Source organism: Delphinapterus leucas, chromosome 4, assembly GCF_059928025.1.
Source record: "Delphinapterus leucas isolate spDelLeu-1000000601 "Yukka" chromosome 4, BTC_Dleu_Yukka2, whole genome shotgun sequence".
Taxonomy (NCBI): Eukaryota; Metazoa; Chordata; class Mammalia; order Artiodactyla; family Monodontidae; genus Delphinapterus; species Delphinapterus leucas.
In genome coordinates, this window is record NC_143132.1 from 145,153,539 (window position 1) to 145,175,726 (window position 22,188).

The 22,188-nt window shown below is 39.2% G+C and overlaps 1 protein-coding gene across 1 annotated transcript in view; it reads right to left on the reverse strand.

Annotated features, from left to right (window-relative positions):
- ZNF385D (zinc finger protein 385D) overlaps positions 1-22,188 on the reverse strand; it is a 246,355-nt gene that overhangs the window by 89,208 nt on the left and 134,959 nt on the right. Inside the window, exon 3 of the mRNA XM_022554708.2 lies at positions 10,656-10,818. Within this exon, the coding sequence (XP_022410416.2) occupies positions 10,656-10,818 (163 nt within the window). The remainder of the gene's footprint in view (positions 1-10,655; positions 10,819-22,188) is intronic.

Here is a 22,188-nt window from a genome sequence, read left to right on the forward strand (position 1 = left end):
TCTAATCCCTTCCACTGTAGGCAGTCTTTTTTTTTTTTTTTTTTTGCGGTACGCGGGCCTCTCACTGCTGTGGCCTCTCCCGTTGCGGAGCACAGGCTCCGGACGCGCAGGCTCAGCGGCCATGGCTCACGGGCCCAGCTGCTCCGCGGCATGTGGGATCTTCCCGGACCGGGGCACGAACCCATGCGCCCTGCATCGGCAGGCAGACTCTCAACCACTGCGCCACCTGGGAAGCCCTGTAGTCAGTCTTGTGGTATCTTTATTTGATAATTTTGTATATTCATTTAGAAAAATTAACATTTGACTGCCAAAAAACCCCAGTGGGGTAGGGCTAACAAGGATTAGCAGAGGATCAAGGGTTTGCTGCCTACGAGGAGATCGCAAGGCTGCAGGGGTCAGAACTAGGTTCCAATCCTAGCTCTGCCTCTTACAAACATGTTGACATCAGTGAAGTTATTTCACTCAGAATCTGGTTTCTTGAACTGCAAATTAAGAGTTAGATTCTCCTATAACCTTCACTAGCCTCTAACATCGAATTTCTAAACCTCTTTGTTTTAGCCTTTTCTTCTTGCTAAAGTGAACCACGAGAGGACAGGAAGAAATACTGAATATGCCCTAAATGTTTAAGGGAAACACTTCATCTAAGGAGTTGTTTTAGGGTTTGCCACCCTTGACATGTTTAGCACATTTGGTTAGTAGTATGTGTGAACCCTCTACCTCCCTCCTATGAAAGGATCATTCCAATTGCTCTGGACTTTCATGGCAGTATATCTGCTGGTTTCCCCTGACAAATCATTTCCTACTCTGGATTATATTTTAGGTTTATTTCTTGTTTTCCAACCAGACTGGAGTCACCCTGGGAGTAGAACACCTATTCTGTACCTTACTTTGCAGCCCTGCAGTATCTTAAAATATTGCAAAATTATTTGAATAGCAATGAGTGGGTGTGAATGAATGGGTGGATAAAAGAACAAATAAATACCCTAGAGCTCAAGAGTCAGATGCTCAAATCTCTGACCAGTTCAGAGAAGGATGGGAAAGGTTTTCTTTTCCACAAGCTTTTCTACTTCCTGAGCAGCATGAAAGAAATGCACTATTCTTTTCTGGTTTTACTTTAATTCTACCAGAGAGCTGGCAAGGAAACAGAAAGCCAGGCAAAAATTAAGATAAGGTCCAAATGGGTAAGTATCCTGACTGCTACACATTCTACATCTTGACCTTCACCTTGGAGTTTGGCCAGGCACCACCAGCTGTTAGTCTGAGGGTAATTGACTTGAGCAATCACGTAAGTATCAAATGCTGTCAAGGCTGCCTGCAAACTGAGTCATAGCAAAAGCAAAGCAAAGGCTGTGTACTGGCCGCATGGCGCAGACTCCACCCCACTGAGTTAAATATGCTCTCTGCCCTCAAATTTAACCCGATACCAGTGACACAACTCGGTTAGTGCATAGTCAGTCTAACTCAATAGAGCTTTTTAAAATGTTCTTTACTCTCATTAGAAACTGAAGTAGCAGGGTAATTTAATGATGAATCTGAATGTAATTAAGGTAATTAAAATAGCAACTTAATTTTATGCTGTCTCTGGGAAATGTTCAACCCAAGGGTTGCACATTCAAATTCTGAGTTACACTGGTTAATATCTTTGATGTGTATTATAAAGTAGTTAAATGTAATAAGAGTTCAATTAGTAAAATATATTGACTCTAGGCATTGAAATTGGTACTATACATTTTGGGAGTGTGTTAGTTTTCACTGTTAAAAGAATTCTTAGGATGATAGTCCTGAAAATAAAATTAATACATCACTTTATTGACAGTTTTAATGTAAAACTGCTAGTGGCTGGGATAACGACGTATGGGATGAAGGTGTATGCTCCACCAAGGAGGTGAAAATTTGATGGGGTTGACAAGTAGGAAGATACATAATTTCAGTAGGTGCTAGGACGGAACTTACACAGAAGCCTGGAAATGGGAATTAGCCAGGCAAAGAACGTGATTCTATCTGTACATGTTTGTGCGCATCCATCACTGGCACACAACGTGTGCATCCTCTGTGCCTCCGTAGGTGATACATGGGATGAGGTGAGGTATAAGGGAGGGTTTTTCGAAGCAAAAGAACATACGCACCTTGCCCTGGATTCTCAAGTAATTTTGTTGCGCTGGAGTTCAACAGAGATGTGAAGGACTGCCAGAAATGGTAGGCAAAGGTCAGACCACAAAAAAGTTCTGATGCCATGTTTAAGAGTCTGGAATTCATTGAACATAAATGCAAGTATAATTTTTAATTTAAATATCTGTTTCAGTTTGTGTTTTACTAAGAATTCAGTAGAAGCTTTATGGCTCCTGACTGTAAGAAATGTGCTGCTAACATGTTTTGTTTCACATTCGTTTCATGTCTATTACTATTAGATATTAAACCCTTCACTTTTCCACTTTGGAGACAAAGTTCTCTCATGGTCCACGTGTTTTTTACAGGTGCTCACTTCATGTTCTGTCATATTTGATCATTGTTAAACTTTTTTGTTATAGTTAAGAGTCTAACATTAAGAATTATTATTTTGCAGTTGAAATATTTTATCATTATATAAGCTTATGTCCACTTGATTCCTAAGAAGAACATAAAAATAGGGGGAGAAAAAAACCCCTCCATTAATTAAAAAACACACACAAATGCACACATAGATACAGATGTTTCCAGAAGTGTAACAGCTGTAGACAAAGCCACTGGGAGTTTTAATTTAGTTTTTAAAATTCATCCAGATGTCTGTTATTTCATAGATACTGGTTAGGTGTTTAGCTTATCATTTATTTTATTCAATTTGGTATTTCTTAAAGAAAGACAATCACATACACGAAGTGTGTACAGATACACACACACACACACACACACACGTCAGGGACCCTGTTGCTTTGAACCATAACATAAATTATGTCTAGCTTGTCAGTTTAGTTTTAATTCCCCTCTTATCATGCACACAATACCCCAGCCCTTGACCATATGGATAGACAACAGGTTCTTTAGGAAATGTAGGTCCTCACTGCTTCACTCATTCATTACGTTTAGGAAGACAACACGTTCCTGTCAGGTGAAGAATTTTTGGTGAAATTCTTCTGCGATTCAAGGATTGGGTTTGTATAATGTATCTGGGTCAAAGCTTTTATCAGCACAATACCATTCATCTTGATTTCCTCAGGCACAAAAAGAACAGGATAGAATATTGTTTGTGATTTCCACATCACCCCTAATGTATGATCTGTCATCACGGATTCATACACAAGGATCCTGGAACCACAATATTCAAATAAGCATCTAGGGTTTGTGTGTGCGTTTCCTTTCTGAATTTCCCTTCTCTTTTTTAATCTCTCTAGAGATCTGCTACCAATACACTCTGCTGGTACTTATCACACATCTTGAGCAGGGAACACTTGGTAAAGGCTCTTTCTTTGACCAGTCAGAAGCATGTCATGAGCCAGCGCTAAGAAGAGAAAAACCACTTAAGGCATCAGTGGTCTCGCAACAGTGCTTCAACTCCTGTGCCAAGATGCTGGCAATGGGGTCCTTAATTGTATTAGTGACTGTTCCAGGGGGTCTTTGTTTGGGAGATTGGGTGAGAAAAGAAAGACCCCAGGAGCCAGCACAATTTCTACTCTGCAAAGAGGGGCATTTTTACGTCACTACACCAGATCTGTAAGTGCTGATAGAAATGTGTCCCTTTTCAAATGACTTCGTATGGCCTCTGAAAGGTCAAAAGAGCTATGGCTTCATAAGCCACAAAAGCATGTGTTCCTCTTCTTAAAGAAAATGGGCAATGCTGATTATGAAGACCTGGTGTAGTGGGGTATTTCAGGAACAGGTATTAAAGACAGAATCTTGCATATCAATAAATATGTATGCAAAATATTTATATAATAAAATACCATCTGATATATGCCATACTATATCATACATACAAATGTATAACACGATTTCAAAGATGCATGGCTTTCTGATGTCAAACCCAGCTGTATTCTGTTATAATTTCCAACACTTGGGACCTTTGTCTGAAGCCTCTGTCAAGAAAAGCAAACTTTTCCCAACTTCCTTATGAAAACAGAAACAAAGCTAATTCTCTCTTGTCCTCTGCTGAAAACTATGTGTCTGTCTTCTAAATGGCCTTGGACTGGCTTTTCCTTACAAACTACTCATCTACCACTTTTATTTCCAGGTCACCATTCTCATGATTTAGCTTCTACTTAAATGGAAAGGGAAAAAAAAGTGTGTGCCTAGCACTGCCTGGCACTGGGCCTGATGTAAACAGCTGGCTTGAGAGGATAAGGCTCAGGAAAGGAAAGACCCCAGACCCTGTGACCTTATAAAATTGACTGACATTCACAAAGAGGCTTTGTTTCCTAATGTATTTATTTGTAGTCATTGGATATCACTTTCCATTGGATATCTTCTTTATCATTAGAAAAGTCTCCATCACTCTAAGTATAAATAATTTGAATTCCAATAAACACTTAGAATCAATTATTAATTCAGAGTAAATAAATGTTCCTTTGCATTCATAGACCTTTTCATAAATAGATTCAAAAGTATTTCACTCTTGGCACCTTTGGGTCAGGTAAGTACAACATCCCTGGATGATAATTTTGAATTGCCAAAAAGAAAAAGAGAGGGGAAAATTGATACAAAGAAGACTGAATCATAAGAGAGAAAAGTGCAAATTTAACTTGTAACATAGTAGCTTTATCTAATGACTATATTTGCAATTCGCTGAGACTTGAGAGAATTATGTAATAGAACCAGGGAGAAATGTTCTCAGATCTTACCAAGTGGATGACTATCGTAAATCTAAAACTCAATAGACTAATTAACTCCTGAGTGATAGTCACTGAAGGAACATTAGAAACGTCAAGTCTTCTTTACCTGTGTAACCAGGGAATCTCAAAGGAAGCAAACAAAGAACAAACAAACTTTAGGAGTTAGACTTGATGACCTTTAAGAAAACCTGCAGCTCTGAAATTTGATGAGCAATATCTCAGAATTCTTTGGATTAATGAGAACCATTGTTCTTTCATGCAATCAGGTATTCACAAATAAAAAAGTCTAGAGGTTTGCTTTTAATTCAAGAACAAGAGAGCAAAACTGATTGCTTCAGGTTTTAAAACTACTTATTAAAAGAAAAACAAAAAAAAACCCTACTTTTACACAAAAAGTACTCTTTAAAGAAAAAAAGATAAATAAAAGGATTATGCAAGTATGTACTCTAAATGAGCATATCATCTGGCCATAGGAAAAGGTAAAGACATAAAAATTATATGTGAACAAGAATAAGATAGGGCAGTTAGGAAGATACGGATTCTTATGGGACTTCATAGGCAGAACGAAGAAGAGAAAAGTGACACACTTTAAGGGAGAAATTTAGAACAGTATAAGATACAAAGATGCAGGGGGATCACGTCTCTAGTGGAGAATATTGCAGGTGAACAACAGAAGAAAAGTTTGGAAAGGCAGGTTGTGATCAAACCATGGGGGACCATGAGGTCCAGCATAAAGGCACAATGAAGGTTTCTGAGTGGGTTAGTGCTGTGCCTTATACACTGTCTAGTATGAATGGGCAGTAGCATGAAGGATGTGGTCGTCAAGGGGCCAGAATGGAGGCAGTTGGACTTGCATGGAGGCTAGGGCAATGGTAGGAGTAAAGCTGAGACCCATGAGGCCAGGATATGGGTAGAAACCATGTGTGAAAGAGTGAAGGACGTCTTCTGGGAATGTGAGGGGAGTGGGTTCCAACCACTGAACGGATGTGTGGACTGAGATAGGAAGAAGAGGCTAAGACGGATAGAAGGTTTCAGGTCTATGAGCTCCAGGACCAAAAGTAAAACTCGGGAAGGCAGGATGGAAAGAGAGTTGGGGAGGATGGTCAAAGTGAGGCTTATTTTTTTTTTGAACCTGCAAAATAGAGGTGCTAACAAACCATCCAAGTGAGTGACCAATAAGCCTTAGAAATCAGGTCAGGGATTTCCCTAGTGGCTCAGTGGTTAAGAATCCTCCTGCCAATGCAGGGGACACGGGTTCAAGCCCTGGTCCGGGAAGATCCCACATGCCGTGGAGCAACTAAGCCCGTGCAGCTAGCCCGTGCGCCACAACTACTGAGCCCGCACACCTAGAGCCCATGCTCCGCAACGAGAGAAGCTACCACAGTGAGAAGCCTGCGCACTGCAACGAAGAGTAGCCCCCACTCGCTGCAACTAGAGAAAGCCTGCATGCAGCGACAAAGATACAATGCAGCTGGGTTTTAAACATAAATAACTAAATAAAATGTATAAAAAAAAAAAAAGAAATCAGGTCAGATTTCAGGAGAAGAACAAGGCTGGAGATGTGGAATGCTGAGACTCCAACACAGGGCTGGCGGAAGCCATGGTGGGATGTGATGCTTTATTGCTCACTAATATCTGTCCCCTTCCCTGAAGAAGATTATTCTTCCCTGCCCTTTATAATCAGGCTTGATCATGTGACTTGCCAAGGAAAGGGAGAGGAAAGTTAAGTCACTTGCATTAAAAAGCTTTAAAAGCCTATTGATTCACACCCTTCTTTTTTCCTCTTCCATAGAACTGGTAATGCCCAGCTAGTGATTGCTTCATTAGCCTGGCCCTAGAGTTAAATTAACAAAGGAAAAAAAAAACAAAAAACAAAAACCCATAGCTGCTCTGTAGGGTGTGAGAGCAATAATTAGTGGCTGTAAAAGCCACCAGGAGTTGGCAGTTGTTTATTACTGCAGATTCACCTAGCCTAACCTAATGGATAGGTCATAGGAATGAATAAAATTGTCCCCAAAGGGAAAGTAAAGAAAGACCAGAGGATGACTTCGCACAAGACTTAATCCAACAACTGCGAACGTGTCATTTCACAGGAGAAAAAAATCAATTGAGCTATATTTGCCAAGTTATTTTAAGCATAATTTCTTAAGTTTTGTCATTACTTTTTCTGTATAGAAAACTTGCATTAAAAGAAAAACGTGGGGAGGGATAAATTAGGAGTTTGGGATTAACAGATAGTACTATATACTACTGTACATAAAATAGATAAACGACAGGACCTACTGTGTAGCACAGGGAACTATATTCAGTATCTTGTAATAACCTATAATGGAAAAGAATCCAAAAATAATATATATATGTATGTATATATGTATATGTGTGTATATATATATATAAACCAAATCACTTTGCTGTGCACCAAAACTAATACAACATTGTAAAGCAACTATACTTCAATTTAAGAAAACACCTCGCTAAGTCAGACAAAGTTATTCTGGTCACCTTTGGAAATGTTTGCTCCATGAAATATTCTGTGAATGAATAGCAATCACCCTCCCGTAACAATTTTGAGTGTTCGAAATATTTTTAAAAATATTACTTTTGCCTATAAATTTTTCTTTGTGTAAATTCACCAAACACTCCTCATTAGATTGTAAGAACTAAAATTATGTATTAACGTTAGGGAGTGTCTTCTTGCCTAGCAGTAGGGGAACGAGGCTATCTGGGAGCGGCTGGTGGTGGATCACTGAATTGCTCACCACTGCAGCCTGCAGACTGGTAGAAGGAGGGGAAAAGAATCCCAAGATCACGAAGTTAGTGACTGAGACCTCAGCCCTCATGTAAGCCCAAATATGTAGATATATTTATTAGCCTAAGGTAGCAATTTAAGCCCACAATACATGATTTAGGAATTTAGAAGGAATTGTTTGTCTACATTCTCTTTTTGTAAGTAGATTTGGAATGAGAATTTGGTTTTTATGAATATTCTATTTCTTGTGTTTTAAAGAATCCCAGGAAAACCTCCTAAGCAATTTTTAAATTCAAGTCTATACCACTTCTTGCTTTCTTTTTTTTTAACTATTGTTGCCCAACCTTCTCCTAAGATTCTTCTCTATCACATCACTGTATACTCAAGCATTTTTAAAAGCAATTGGCCTACATACATACTAAATTCTTGTTAAGAACAATTTGGTAAACTTACTGAAAGTGGTTTAATGTCTCTATACCTTTTATGCATGGATAAGTCCACAAACCCCAAAACAACTTTTTACATTAAGTAGAACGGTTACAATTTTTTATCATTAAAAAATATGTGGTCTTTGATTTCAGAGTGTTCTCTCTTTCCCCTTCTGCCTCCGAGTATTTAACTGTTGTAAGAAACTAGCTCAGAGACCCATCCTGTTTTCAGAGCTGTGCTCCTTCCCAATCAGTATGAGGACACAGGCAGTAATAAAAAGGACAAGTAATCGCTTTAAGAAAACTCCCATTTATCAGCATAGGTGCCTCAGATTCATACTGCAGTACGAATGGGCTAAGAGCCTATGAAATTCCAGGAGCTTTCTTGGGCGACTTCTCATAGGTAGTTTTGCAGAAATCCCAGATAAGGATAGAGTTTGGCTTAAAGCACCTAGCGAGTGTGCTGGACTCGTTAGTCTTTCAACCTGTATGACCCATTTCTTTGTGGGTAGAGGTCCCCTTGGATCAGGAAGCCAACCCCTTCCAGATGCCCATCACTTCCTTACTTTGGCTTTAAGATATTTGTACTAACTTTGCAGATTTTATTATCCCTCTGTCCTTCTGGAATTTTCTCTAGCTCCAGCTAGAAAGGGCACTTCACCATTTCAACACCATTCCAACCACTAGGTGAATCTGGCATCCCCACTAGAATTCTGTCTATCTTATGTAGGCTCTGTCCCACAACCCAGTCCAAACTAGTTTCCATTCATCCTCCAAGAGGACAGAGCCTTTCCACTCTAGTCTCTCAGGTGAGGGATGGAGGTATGTATTCATAACTCATTTATGTAACGGAGATGACACAAAGGGAGCACTTCTTAAGCCCAGTCAGCAGCTCTACCTACCATGTACATATATATATTTTTAAATGCCATGCATCTCAATGTAACAGGGAGTTTTTGCATTTTAAAGAGAAATCAAGGTAATCCAAACAGCCATTATTGATAAAAATGTCTAGGAGTAGAAGAGTCTGGCAACGAGCAAAAACTTTACATCAAACTCATCTCTTTATATCAAACCTTTTACATCAAATTTACATCTTTATTCTTCCTACCGACTATCTTTTTGCAAATGAAATATATGTCTCTATGGCGAGTATGGCTTTAGGGATCCCATCCCAGATGCCAGTATCTGGGAGCTGAAATTACACTCAACTGCTTCAAGACTGCTCATTTCCCCTACAGGCCCCCAAATAGGGTGGTGACTTTTCAATTAATGGAGAAAAGAATAATGTGTTCCCTACAAGGTTTTACATCTAAATTAATAAGACGGTATAATTCAGCTCTTGCTCTGAATACCAAAGAAATGAACATGCCAAGTTTTATTTTTCTTCTTCCCCCTTTATATGTTGTGACACAAAACCAGATGAATCAGAGAATCAAAGGGATGAAAGAAAGTGCAGCCAACAGACATTTTACTCAGCACCTACCCCGCGTCAGACAGGTGCTGGGGTACAAAGATGACGAGAGGTCACTCAGCCTCAGAGAGTATACAGGTTACTCAGGAAGGAGGCATGATGCATGCACCAATAATATTCAGATGAAGTATATAAAATGTGTTGTGGGAACTCACAGAGGACACTGTCGTCCCTTACAGATTCACACAGGAGCAAGCATCTCTCCAGATCCTTTGAGGACTATGTATCATATGTCTCATGGGTGTACCGCGTGTAATAACGTCGCTTTAATCTGTTGCATTGGTTCACTGTTGACTTTATATTTTCATCAGCCAGGGCCAGAAGATCTCTTCTAGGTAAGACATTCCCATAAATGACAATATAAATGCTTCCTGACCACTGCTATTTGTAGGGGCCGGAAGGCAACTGGCACATACCAGCCCTTGTATTCTTAGAAAGTGATTCATTAAATGGATGTGTGTACATCCATGAATCACACGGGATCTCTTTTTATGTAAGTTTCGAGGACCAGTGGTCTTATATTTTTAAATGCCAGCTTATGGAAACCCCACAGGCTTCCCCTGCCGTGAATACACTGGTTGCTTGAGGAGCTATCCCAAGGCACCATTCAGAGGCCGTCATTTCACCGTGAAGACTGTTAAAAAGAATAATTGGTATCAATAACACTTACCTGTGTATGCAGAGGGAAGGTTACCCAGCCATAACAAGCCCAGATTCTCACAGCCACTACTTAAAACAATGCAATGTTTGGGATTTATGAGAATAAACCCTGTCAGGAATAATGCCCTTATGGGGGCCTTCTTGATTCATTTGGCATATTCTGCTGTGTACTCACAGTTCAATCAAATCTGCCATGCGGTTATAGGCTAACGTGCTTGCCTACAAGATGCAAACGATACACACCGGAAAGGTTCACTTCTCAAAAAGAGGTATGGCTTTAGATGCCCTTCTGACTCTTGTGTTCCTCTAAAACAGCCATAGGACTGTTTCCAGTGCAAAATCTGCAACATTACTAGTGATTATCGACATCGCTCAAGGGTACTGGAAAAATGAGGGGGAAGCATTACCATTACATAGAAAGATGGATCAAGCATGAATCAAGATGGAAGGAACACCAGCAACAGATACAGTCAAGCAAGGGAAGGAGCCCCCGAACAACAAGGATGAGGACGACAGTAACACAACAAAGAGCATCGCTTAACCTGTTTTGTCAGAGCTGGTATTGATGGTATTGGTAGTGATGGAGGTGAAGGTAGTCTTTGCGCTGTCCTTGGCAGTTACAGATTTCTGCTTATTTTTCATGGCTTCCAGTGCTTTGAGCTTCTTGGCATGTTTCGTGCCTTTGTAGTGGGCCGCAGCCTGGCTCTACAAAGGAGAACAAAATGAACCATGCAATCAGGCTCATTTCTAAACTGGCATTCTCTGTATTACTGCAAATACAGACTCCCTTTCAATAATAGGTACCATTCACGCGAATTGTGGCTGTGGTCAAACGGTGGGGTTCTATTTAGAATGATGCTACGAAGCAAAGGGAATCAAGTTCTAAAACCTCTGGATGGAAGGAAGAAATATTCTATTGCTTCTCTTCAGAAAAATGTAGATGAACACTAACATAGCAACAACATATTCTTTGTGGAGTGGGAGAAAAAAAAATAAGAATTTACAACTGTATTGCCTTTGTTCCGTCACAGAAGATGCTGGGCTCCCAAAGATTAACAAGGGCCCTAGAAAGAGTAGCTCTCACCTTCTTGGCTCCGGAAATATGTTTCTCCTCCTACAATGTGTCTTATTAATACAGGACCCAACAGGTGTCTACCAGGAAAAATTCACCGATAACAAGGGAAATAGGCACCCTGGAGGCTGAGATGGGAGCGTGAGAGTTCAAAATCAAATGCACTGCTGAAGTCCAAATGGAGTATATGGAAGCTAGGCAATTTTATGATTCTTTATTTCTCTTTGCTTCCCACAGAGGGTAGTCTGAGTTCAAGGTATTCTTTCAACACGTGTGTCCTTTGTGCCCTGGTCCATTGCCAGGAGGATCCAGTGTGTTTTGAGCACTTCATGGGGCCGATGCAATACTTTTGCCTTTGCTTTTTGAGATTTCTATAAATAGTAATATATATATTCCCAAGTTTATATTTTCTTAACCTTATCTTTTGGTATTGGAGAGACAATGAGATAGAAAATCATCTTAAAAAATATATATTTATTAATGTTAATTTATTGGTGGTGACGGGGAAGCCTTTGTGGTTTAGGGTGAGGTGGAAGTGGGCAGGGAGATTCTTAGATTAGAAGGTTTTCCAGCTCAAAACCTTTAAAACTATGACCTCACAAGGAAGAAATCTCGGTGGAGGACTAATTCTGTATAGTATCTACGCATCACTTCCCATGACTTATTTAAACCCAATGTTCCATTTTGCCAGAAAAATGCACATTGGCCTCTTCATCACAGCAACTGTAGTAGGTAGGGTGTTGCAGTATAATATCTTTTTATAAGTAGATAAATATATAATCCACACCTTCATTTGCATCATTCTGACAAGTATCCTCAAAGGACTAGGTACCTTTATTGAAAGAACACTGGACAAGGAAATTGTATATTAGAAACAGTTTGAACAGAGAGGACACTCATGCATCAGTTTTCCAACAACACATAACGTCAAAAGACATAGTGTGAGTCAAACTATGAAGTTAAGACTTACTATAGTTAATTGAGGAACCAGTGATAGATTGGATTGGTTTGATTCTACATGGAAAATGCTATTTTGATGGACAGAGTGGTGTCCCTTTTTTCTCCTTCCTGATTTATTTCCAATAATTCAAATCCTCTGGGTATATCTTTTGAGGGCATGATGCTGTATTCAATTAATTGCACAATATATAGTCGGTCATCTTCTCTAGACAGCTGGTGATGTACTTTCCCTTAAAGCAAGGTTCATCACCCACTCCTGGTATAGAAGTGAATGCTTTATATATAATGCATATTAAAATATGAGGTTGAGATAAACAGTGCTACCCCCACATGTACCTTCAAAATATACATTTTGTACATATACTTTCATTCTAAGTTTCCTGGCAAATCTATATTCTCGGTGGTATTTCAAATCAGATATGACTTTGTTTTAATACACCATAGGACCAGGTGAATGTCACTATTTTAGATATTAAGAAAGTTACTCCGAAAGAATCCTGACACTTAAGAGTGTACTTATATCCCGCGCCCCCCGGCTGAAAAAAAAAAAAACCCCTGCACAGATACAGCTAAGCCAATGCTTCCAACAAGTGAAATGGCTCAGGGAGTTGTGGGGAAAAGAGGGTGATCAAATTACCAATAGTTGGTAGGCTCCCAGTTGAGACCCCTGATATGTTAAAAAGCAAAACAAAAGAAGACAATATGCACACTCACTTGTGCATGTGTTAATTGAATAATAGTCCCAAAGCACCCTGATAATAATTAAAAATATCTGCTATTAAAAAAAAAAGCAAGCGAGCCTCCCACAAATTTGAAAAGAAAAAGTTGAATGGTATGAAGGTCCAAAATGCTATGGAGAGACCTGTAGAATTTCGGGGGAAATGTTGGATATAGTGGAGGCGGATCGGGGTAGCCTCAATGTGATTGTGGTGGTGTAGGGTGTGTGTGTGCTAGGGGTAGAAGTCGATATACAAGTTGTAAACAGAATGCAGACAGATAACCCTTCTGGATACTGTAAATTTTCTTTGTCATCGATCTTTATGTTTGTATAATTTATTGGACTGCTCTTGGGTTCTACTGGTATTAATTTTAATATCTATGTATACTGCCCCCTGAACTCTTCTTTTTTTGTATTTTTTTCCACTATGGTTTATCATAGGATGCTGAATATAATTCTCTGTGCTATACAGTAGGACATTGTTGTGTATCCATTCTCTCTATAATAGTTTGCATCTGCTAACCCCAAACTCCCAATCCTTCCTTCCCCCATACCTCTTCCCCCTTGGCAACCACCAGTCTGTTCTCTATGTCTGTGAGTCTGTTTCTGTTATAGGTAAGTTAATGTGTGTTATATTTTAGATTCCACATATAAGTGATATCACATGGGATTTGTCTTTCTCTGTCTGACTTCACTTAGTATGAGAATCTCTAGTTGCATCCATGTTGCCGCAAGCCCCCTTGATACAGGTGTGTTGCATAAAGGCGTGTTCCTTGTGTAAATGAAGAAAGCCCAGACAGCTCTCCTTACCCTGTTAGCCCACTTCACTGGACTGGATAGATTTTTCAGCCACATCTAACCTTTCTGTGACTGTAGACAAAGCTGCAGCCTAAGAAGGAATCATGCTGAGAGATTTTTCAAAAAGCAGTAGTTGGACAGAGATGTGTCTTTGGGGTTCATCTGCTTTGCCTTTGGGCAGAGAGGTGCTGGGTGTACGTAGCATGCCATTTTCCCTCCAAGGTTGTCTCCTATTATTTCTTAGCCAGTCTCTGAGTCAAGTCATCCTCAGAAACCTGGGAACCATTGAACACAAACAGACTATTATTTTTCACAGGAATGATTTCAAAGTTAAGTAAGTGTACTACTTCATCACAGTACATGTCAGAATTCTGTATTTTAAAACTCAAAGAGAATTAGGTGATCAAAGTACACAGAGAACAAGAAAACATTGCTTTCAACAAGTTCCTTTTAGATCATAAATGGAATATTCGGGTATAGTGTAAAAATCACTATCGCCGACCTTGAACTAGCACATGACACCATGAAATCTAACAAGTGTCATCCCAGAGGCAAGCGGTGACATTCAAGGTATGCACACACATTCCTGCGGAATAGTGATGCCACTTTAAATGTCAGTACCAATCCTAGCCTTCAGTAGCCAGTCAGACTTTTCAATCTTCAAAATTTGTCTTCAGTATTTCAAAAAGCCTTCAGGTTTAAAGGCAACTGAAGTTCCAAAGTAGATAAAAATAACCGTGAAATGGCGAACACTTGGAAGAGTTTCATCATTTTGAAACACATGCACACATATACACACATCTATTTTGCTTATCTATGAGGCTTTGTTATAAAGCACTATTATTCTGTGAAACTCACTGCAAAATTAACGTTCATGCATCCTTTTATTCCCTTAGCTCCAATACCTTGTTTGTGCAATTTTAATCTGCATGTCTTTGGCATAAAGTCTCGTGATATGCTTTTGAAGACTATGAGCATACATATATGGCAATGATAACCAATTCATTTTCATGAACACGTGATTTCAAAAAGAACAAGGTGGTCTTTGTTAGTTTCTGATGTCATTTCATCACATTAAATTTTTATTAAAATAAAATGAACAGTATCCTATTAAAGTGTAACATCAGAAAAATAAAGAGTGGTTATGAAAGAAGTTACCATCCTCTTTGGGGAGACACGAGATAATACTTGAACAGAGGAATTCTTTATTTTTTAAGAAAATTATCTGATTTCAAAACTTTAACTTAGATTGTTGTTTTGGATATGAAAAAAAATGAAATGATAAAAAGATATAGTATCCTAAACTCTAAAACACTTACTTTAGATTTTTATTTTGAAAACTATTGAAAAACTACTCCTGGAAAAAAGTTTAAAATTTGTATTTATCTCTGTACAGTTGTTTTTTTTTTGTTTTGTTTTGTTTTTTTGCGGTACGCGGGCCTCTCACTGTTGTGGCCTCTCCCGTTGCGGAGCACAGGCTCCGGGCGCGCAGGCTCAGCGGCCATGGCTCACGGGCCCAGCCGCTCCGCGACATGTGGGATCTTCCCGGACCGGGGCACGAACCTGTGTCCCCTGCATCGGCAGGCGGACTCTCAACCACTGCGCCACCAGGGAAGCCCTGTACGGTTGTTTTTATGTTGCATACACTCACTCAAATCTAATATTGAGGCCATCTGCATAGGTTCAGCCATGTGGATTAAGACCAGTGTGCATTCTAACTGTTCAGTGGCTTGTTAAATATTTTGAATATCACTTTTGTATATATCAATAGAAAGTTTCTAATGATTCTATCTTAATTTGCTTATTATCAACTCTCAGTTTCATTTAATACTCATATAAAGCATTAGTTCTTAAAGTGTGGTCCCCAGATGAGTAGCAGCAGTGGCAGCTGGGAGCCTGTTAGAAATGCAGGGATTTGTACCCAACATCTTATAATAACCTATAATGGAGTATAATCTGGAAAAAAGAATGAAACACTATGCTGTACACGTGAAACTAACATAATACTGTAAATCCATTATACTTCAATTAAAAAAAGCAATAAGATGATATTCAGTGAATTTGAAAAAAAAAAAAAAAAGGAATGAAAATTCTCAACTTCTTTCCCAGACCCACTGAATCAGAAACTATGGCTATGAAGCTCAGCAATCCGTGTTTTACAACCTTTCCAGGTGCTCCTGAAGCATACTAAAGTTTTAGAACCACTCATCCTAAATATTAGTACATTTTCTCCAAAGATGGCCCCTTCTTGTGTAAGTGGCCAATGTCTAGGTCTTAAAAGATCAATATATAGTCATTTGAAGATTGAACCTTTCCATATGTCTAACTGTGAGTAATGTGTATTACTCAAGAAAAATAATCAAAAGTTTCTTGCCTTAAAAACAAGCCGTAAAAAGAAGTAAAAAATAACTCAGATAACATAGGGAATTGGGGAACTTCTACACAAGAGGGATGAATTCAAAACAGTAGATCAATCTTGGAAATCTTGTAACTCTCAAACCCCATCTAAGTGCTTTCCAAGCCTTTGTGATTCTCTCTGTACGTTTTACCTTTTCTCTCCAAGCTAATTATTGTTGCAGCATGACCTCTGACCCCATTGTTTGTATCTCTATGTTGAATGCTTTGCTGTGATCCATTTGTGCGGGGGTGGGGGGGGTGGGGGGTGGGCTGGGGGAATCGCTAGTTCTGTAAAAAAAAAAAGCAAAAGCAAGGCCCTGTGTCATGTCTCTTAAAACCTCACTATAACAAGCATCTAACTCACTATTATATTTGCATTAACTGATTCAGTGTTAGCCATGGCTAAGTTCTTTCCTTATGTACTTAAGGCTGTTTTAATTGAAGGAAACTCCTAGCCAGCAGGCAAATAAAAACCACCCTAGTAAGCCAAGAGACTGCCTTCCCTGTTACTCCACTTAACAAAATATTTGAAGAAGAAATTTCAAGATAGAATAGTTTATGGTTATACATTTTCCTTACTGATGTGAAGACATGTACTTTTCAAATTCTCTTACTCAATGGGGAAAATGACATGAGAAAGATATTTTTATTCCTTAATTACATGTCCCAGAAAGAATATTTAACAACTTATTTTAATCTGTGATTGTGCAGCTAACATTTAGGTAGATGACTACAATATGAATAAAAGTGAAAATTCACTTGCATTGAGTCCCAAAGTGAAAAACATGATTCAATTAAGAGTGTTCTCTCTGAGCTCAAATGATTGATGCCTTACTTTAAATGTGTTCCTGTCTTCTGTACTCTTCAATACAGAAATGAATAGTACCTGCCTCAGGAACAGAAAAATAGAAAAAAAAGAAAGATAATACCATAAGAGTAGGGTCATTTTTATACACTACCAGTAGTCACTCAAAAAACAAATTCTAAATAAACATAGAAAAAAAGAAGAGAGGCATGTCACAGTTTCTCAGATATATTAGGTAACTAACTTTTATAAGCAACAAAAATACCTTGTCACTAAGTGGTTGTGAAAAAATCTCGATGGACTCACTTATCTTTTTCAAAGTCTTCTCAACTCATCTAGAAACTTCATGATTTTTAAATATTAAGTACTTAATGTTTTCAAGTATCTAATGTGGATGACAAAAATAGCACTTATTTGAGTAAGAGAGGCTAATTTGAGAGTTTTTGCCTGGCTCCTGTTGTGAAACCACTGTTCTTGTATGTCTGGGGTACAAACAGCTGACCCCGTGACCTCTAATGGTGGGGTCCTGATGGGGAGACACTGGCTGACAGTGGGCTTTGGAAGCCGGTGCTCATGATCTGATACCGACCAGGGTTCTTGGCCTTCTCCGATCAATAGAAATTGATAAGAGGACAGACAAGAAATTCAGGTAAGGCTTAACAGGTTCCCTTGCTCACTGCCCTAGCGGGGGCGAGCTGGTTCCTTATATGAGGTGAGGGGAGGGGTGTGGCCAGGGCTCAGGCTGGAGGTGTGGCTTAGGTGGTCTGCCCAGCCCTTTGGTGGTGCTGAGTGCAGGGGGCATGCACAGTGCCCTGCTTTTGCTCCCGATTCCTGAGAAGTGGCAGTTGGGTTTTTGGTCTTTTTGTATCTTGTTGTCCATAATTTGCCCCAACTGTGCATGCACGCAGTTATTTTTAGTCCCTTATAATTTCTTTGTATCTTCTTGCTGGAGGAGACATTTGTCCAGGTGCAAGCACTGCAGCAAAGGGGCCCAGGTCCCAGCCTGTCTCAGATCTAATTGAGCCAAAAGGAACATTTGGTTCTGGTGAAGTTTGCTCAGTCTTTTGGGGATCTTTCTGTAAATGAGAGACCGCAAATGAGTTTTAACTCTACTGATATAATCACGATAATTTCCTGTAGGAAACTGAGAGAAATCAGAAAAACCACTGTGTCTAACTACTCAACCAGCGTACAATAGCCCTTCACCATGTCCGCAGCTGAACACTCCCCTCAGTGCGTGACTGTCACCTACCCTTGGCAAGTGCGGGGGGAATTAGACATGTTGAATCTAGTCATGTCTGAGGGTCAAGCTGTCAAAGGTGTTGGTATCAGATGCAGAGAAAAACTTTATTTCCGGGTGTGACCTGCATGCTTCCCCTAAATCGTCCCAACCTCCTCCCCCAAGAAACCTACCCACCCATCACCCCAGTCATGATGTCTGCTCTCTAACAAGAATAACTGCCTCCAGTGTAGATAAATGAGGGAAAGCCCTCCCTTTTATTCTCTTAAGGAAAATACCACAAGAAGAAATCATTTTCAAAGCCTTCTCCCTCTGCCTGGAGCACCTTCACTTGCCTGACAGATACCTGTTCATCACAGGTCACCAGCTCCATGTGGCCTTGGGTACAGGGAGTGACTCCTTATAGCACTGACGTCACTGCCATAACTAGGGTTAAATGTCTGTTTCTTCTGATAGAGAGTAAGTTCCTCAACAGAGAGAGAAAGACATCATCATTTTGTCCCTGAGACCTAGCAGAGATCTCTAAATAGGTTCCTATTAAATGCACCTTGAATTAATTTCACATTTTGATTTTAAAATATAAATATGCATATGGTGTCTCAATGGATTCTGTATGTGAACAGGGTGCAACTTAATTCTCTGCCATTCTTTGGCACTTTGCGTTATCTGTTGAACACACTTCAGGGCATATTTATAGCACTTAATGCTGGAAAAGCATCTGGCAGAAACACAAACTATTATTTTTTCTCAGAGAGAAGCTTACCATCAACTGTAAATTGTGCTATTTATGGGAGCTCTCTTTTAGGATGCAGCAAGGAATAATATGGAGATTGTTTCACTTTTTAAAAATTTTGATGAATAACGTTTTTGGTTATTTTTTTAAATCTGGAAGTGCCATGAATGTTTCCGGTGATGATTTTTCATTTTAAGATTTTTCTATAGGTCCAAATTCTCTTAAATACACATAGAGAAATTTTCAGGATGTGGAGAATGCTATTTCTCTCTTAACACTATGGTTAAAGTTTCCAAATGGAATATTTTCTCTATATTGCTCTAAAACAATATACAGAAATTAACTATGACATGATTAACCCATTTTCCTCCCTACAAATCCACATAATAATCTATACCCTGCATTTGCTGAAAAAGAGCACCTTTCATTTGGGGAAAAATATTAAATTCCCTACTTCTCCGTAAATCAAGGAAGGCCTCCTCCCTCTAGTTTTATAGCATTCCTCATCTCTAATTCATGAATCTGAGAATTGTCCTGATTGTTCTTTTGATGAATTTGTTTCAAAGATCCTCGGTGAAATATGTAATTGTAAATGAGATTTGTGGAGCCCACAAAATATATGGTATATGGTTGAGCAGATGTTTTCTCAGTGTTTAGTACTATAGCATTTTTCTGAAGCACTTTGGGTGCACTGGGAAGAGATGGGATTGGGACCATAAATAAGCTCGAGAACCTCAACTCCGATGGGCATAGCACACCCGTATTCCAGGTTTTTCACTGCTCATTCAGTCACAAAGGACTCACTGAACAGTGGCTAAACACTTCTGTAGTTATGGGGACAGTTGTAGCTATGGGGACAGAGTAGAGAATGAGGCACACTGATAAATTCAGCCACATTAATACATCTTCTCTATTAAAGATACCATAGGCTGAATTGGGCGATTGGGATTGACATATATACTGATGTGTATAAAATTGATGACTAATAAGAACCTGCAGTATAAACAAACAAACAAACAAACAAAAAACAACTAATACTAAACCTTCTTTGGGTTATTTGTATGGAAATATGTTAATATAAATGTTTCAGACATTACATGAAATTTCTAAAAATCTTGTATGTTCTGTTATAATGTTATGTCATAACTCTAGTTATTACTTTAAAATGTATGTCTCAGAAATAACTAAATTTCCTTGTCAATTGCATTATTATGAACTTTCATCAAATCTTTAACCGTGGTCATTTTTAAGTCTTTGGTCATTTACACACAGTTCTGGGTGTACTTTGATGCTTTTGCAAAAATTTCCTATAAAAGGGTTTCATCTTCGAGGAATTCATGGAAAAGACTCTGACAAGTACAGGTTTCTGGTAACTGACTATACTGCTGAACTGAATGAAGAAGCATTTTCAGAACTCTAATGGAAAACTGATGAACTCATAAAAGTGCTAACAAAAGATCAAGATGAAAAAAAAATTAATTACATGGGACTGAGCGAACTGATGAGGATAATTATAATTTTTGTGACTTTCTGTTTGAATAAAAAAAAAAATCCCCCCCCCAAAACAAATACCATAGGCAAACTCAAACGATGAGAAAAAAATACAAGCCGTATTTGAAAGTCCTACTGCAAAGGGGTTAAGCTCTACGTTCCATGAAAAGTATCTAGAAAATTAGGAGGAAAAAAACAACAGCCATTAGAAAAACTGGCAAAGCCCCAGCCCAATTCAATGAAATAAATTATGACAAACTACCTAAGGCTTCTTGGGACAGAATATGGGCTCAATAATGAGAATAAATGCTAATTTTTGTCAAAAGAAAGGAAAACTAATGTTCATTTGTATAAATCACTTTGGTGCCTAAGTTAGAGAACTCTTGAGATGGATGCAAATTGTGAAAAAATTGTATTTTTGTGGAAATTGTGGTCCTAGGAAAAAAGGAAAAGAAAATGCTTTTAATTAAGCGAAGCTCAGCCAACCTGACCTGACCTCAGGACACCCTTTTGACCAAAGAGGTCTGAAGTGAGACATTTTACGGGCAAAACTTGGGGAAATCCACCCAGCTTCTCAAATAAGAGTTTCTTCCTGGACTTAGGAACATATTTGGTGGACAGAAAAAAACATTTGTTTTTGTTGCCGTTGTTTTCAACTTTCATTTACCAAAGTTGCAGAAAGAAATGGCTTTGGCCTTGGATTAACTTTAGAAGAAGGCTGAGCAAGAAAGAGACAATGACTCCAGAAGACTGATTTATCTGGGCATGTATAAATGCCTGATTTCCTATTATGCCAAATTTCTTCCCATGGCATAAATAAAATTGTTTTTATGGGGCTTCCCTGGTGGCGCAGTGGTTGAGAGTCCGCCTGCCAATACAGGGGACACGGGTTCGTGCCCCGGTCCGGGAAGATCCCACGTGCCGCGGAGCGGCTGGGCCCGTGAGCCATGGCCGCTGAGCCTGTGCGTCCGGAGCCTGTGCTCCACAACGGGAGAGGCCACAACAGTGAGAGGCCCGCGTACCGCAAAAAAAAAAAAAAAAATGTGTTTATGTTTCCCGATTGACCATGGTATAGATGAGTTGTATTAGCAAGAAAGAGTGCTAATCCCAACAGTTTAGGGTTTAGAGAAAACTTCCACAAACAGGTGCTGAGACCACAGTATCCCCCATGTTCATTCAGTAATTCTTGGGAGCATTCTGGCCAGAGGGTTTTTCCCCAGGGTGATGCTTGGAGGAAAAGATAAGTGATTCATAAATGCATTGAGGAGATCCTGCTGGTCCTTTGCCCAGGGGATGTTAGTGTGAGGCTTTTATGGAATGCTTCTCTGGGCCATGTGGTGTGCTAAAGGCTATATATGAATATTCTCACTGATGCCTTACAAAGACCTACAAGGGAATTGCAGTTATCAAGGGCATCTTATACATGAGGAGACTGAGATCCTGAAACTTAGAGCAGCTCAACTGTGTAGGAAGGGCAAAAGCACTTGTACTCCAGAGACTGCACTTATAACTCCTTAATCCCAATGGGGGTGGACAATGGAAAACAATCCTATTATGTGACTTTATTGTGGCTAACCTTGCACAGAACACAGGTAAGACTAAATAGATATTAAGCTCATTAATAAAAAAAAAGTTGTCAATTTCTGTGGTCATTAATTCATTTAATTTCACTCAGAGTTTATTGCAGGACCATGTTTTAGATACTGTTATTAGCATCATTCTATCTGAGGGTCTACCCTAGTTAGATTCTTTCAATACCAGGTCCAATAAATTAATGCTGATTTACTAAACAAAGTGTTTGATTATATCCCAAAATATGAAGCCTTCAGGCATCAGGGAGTATCTTTGGGCACAAGTCAGT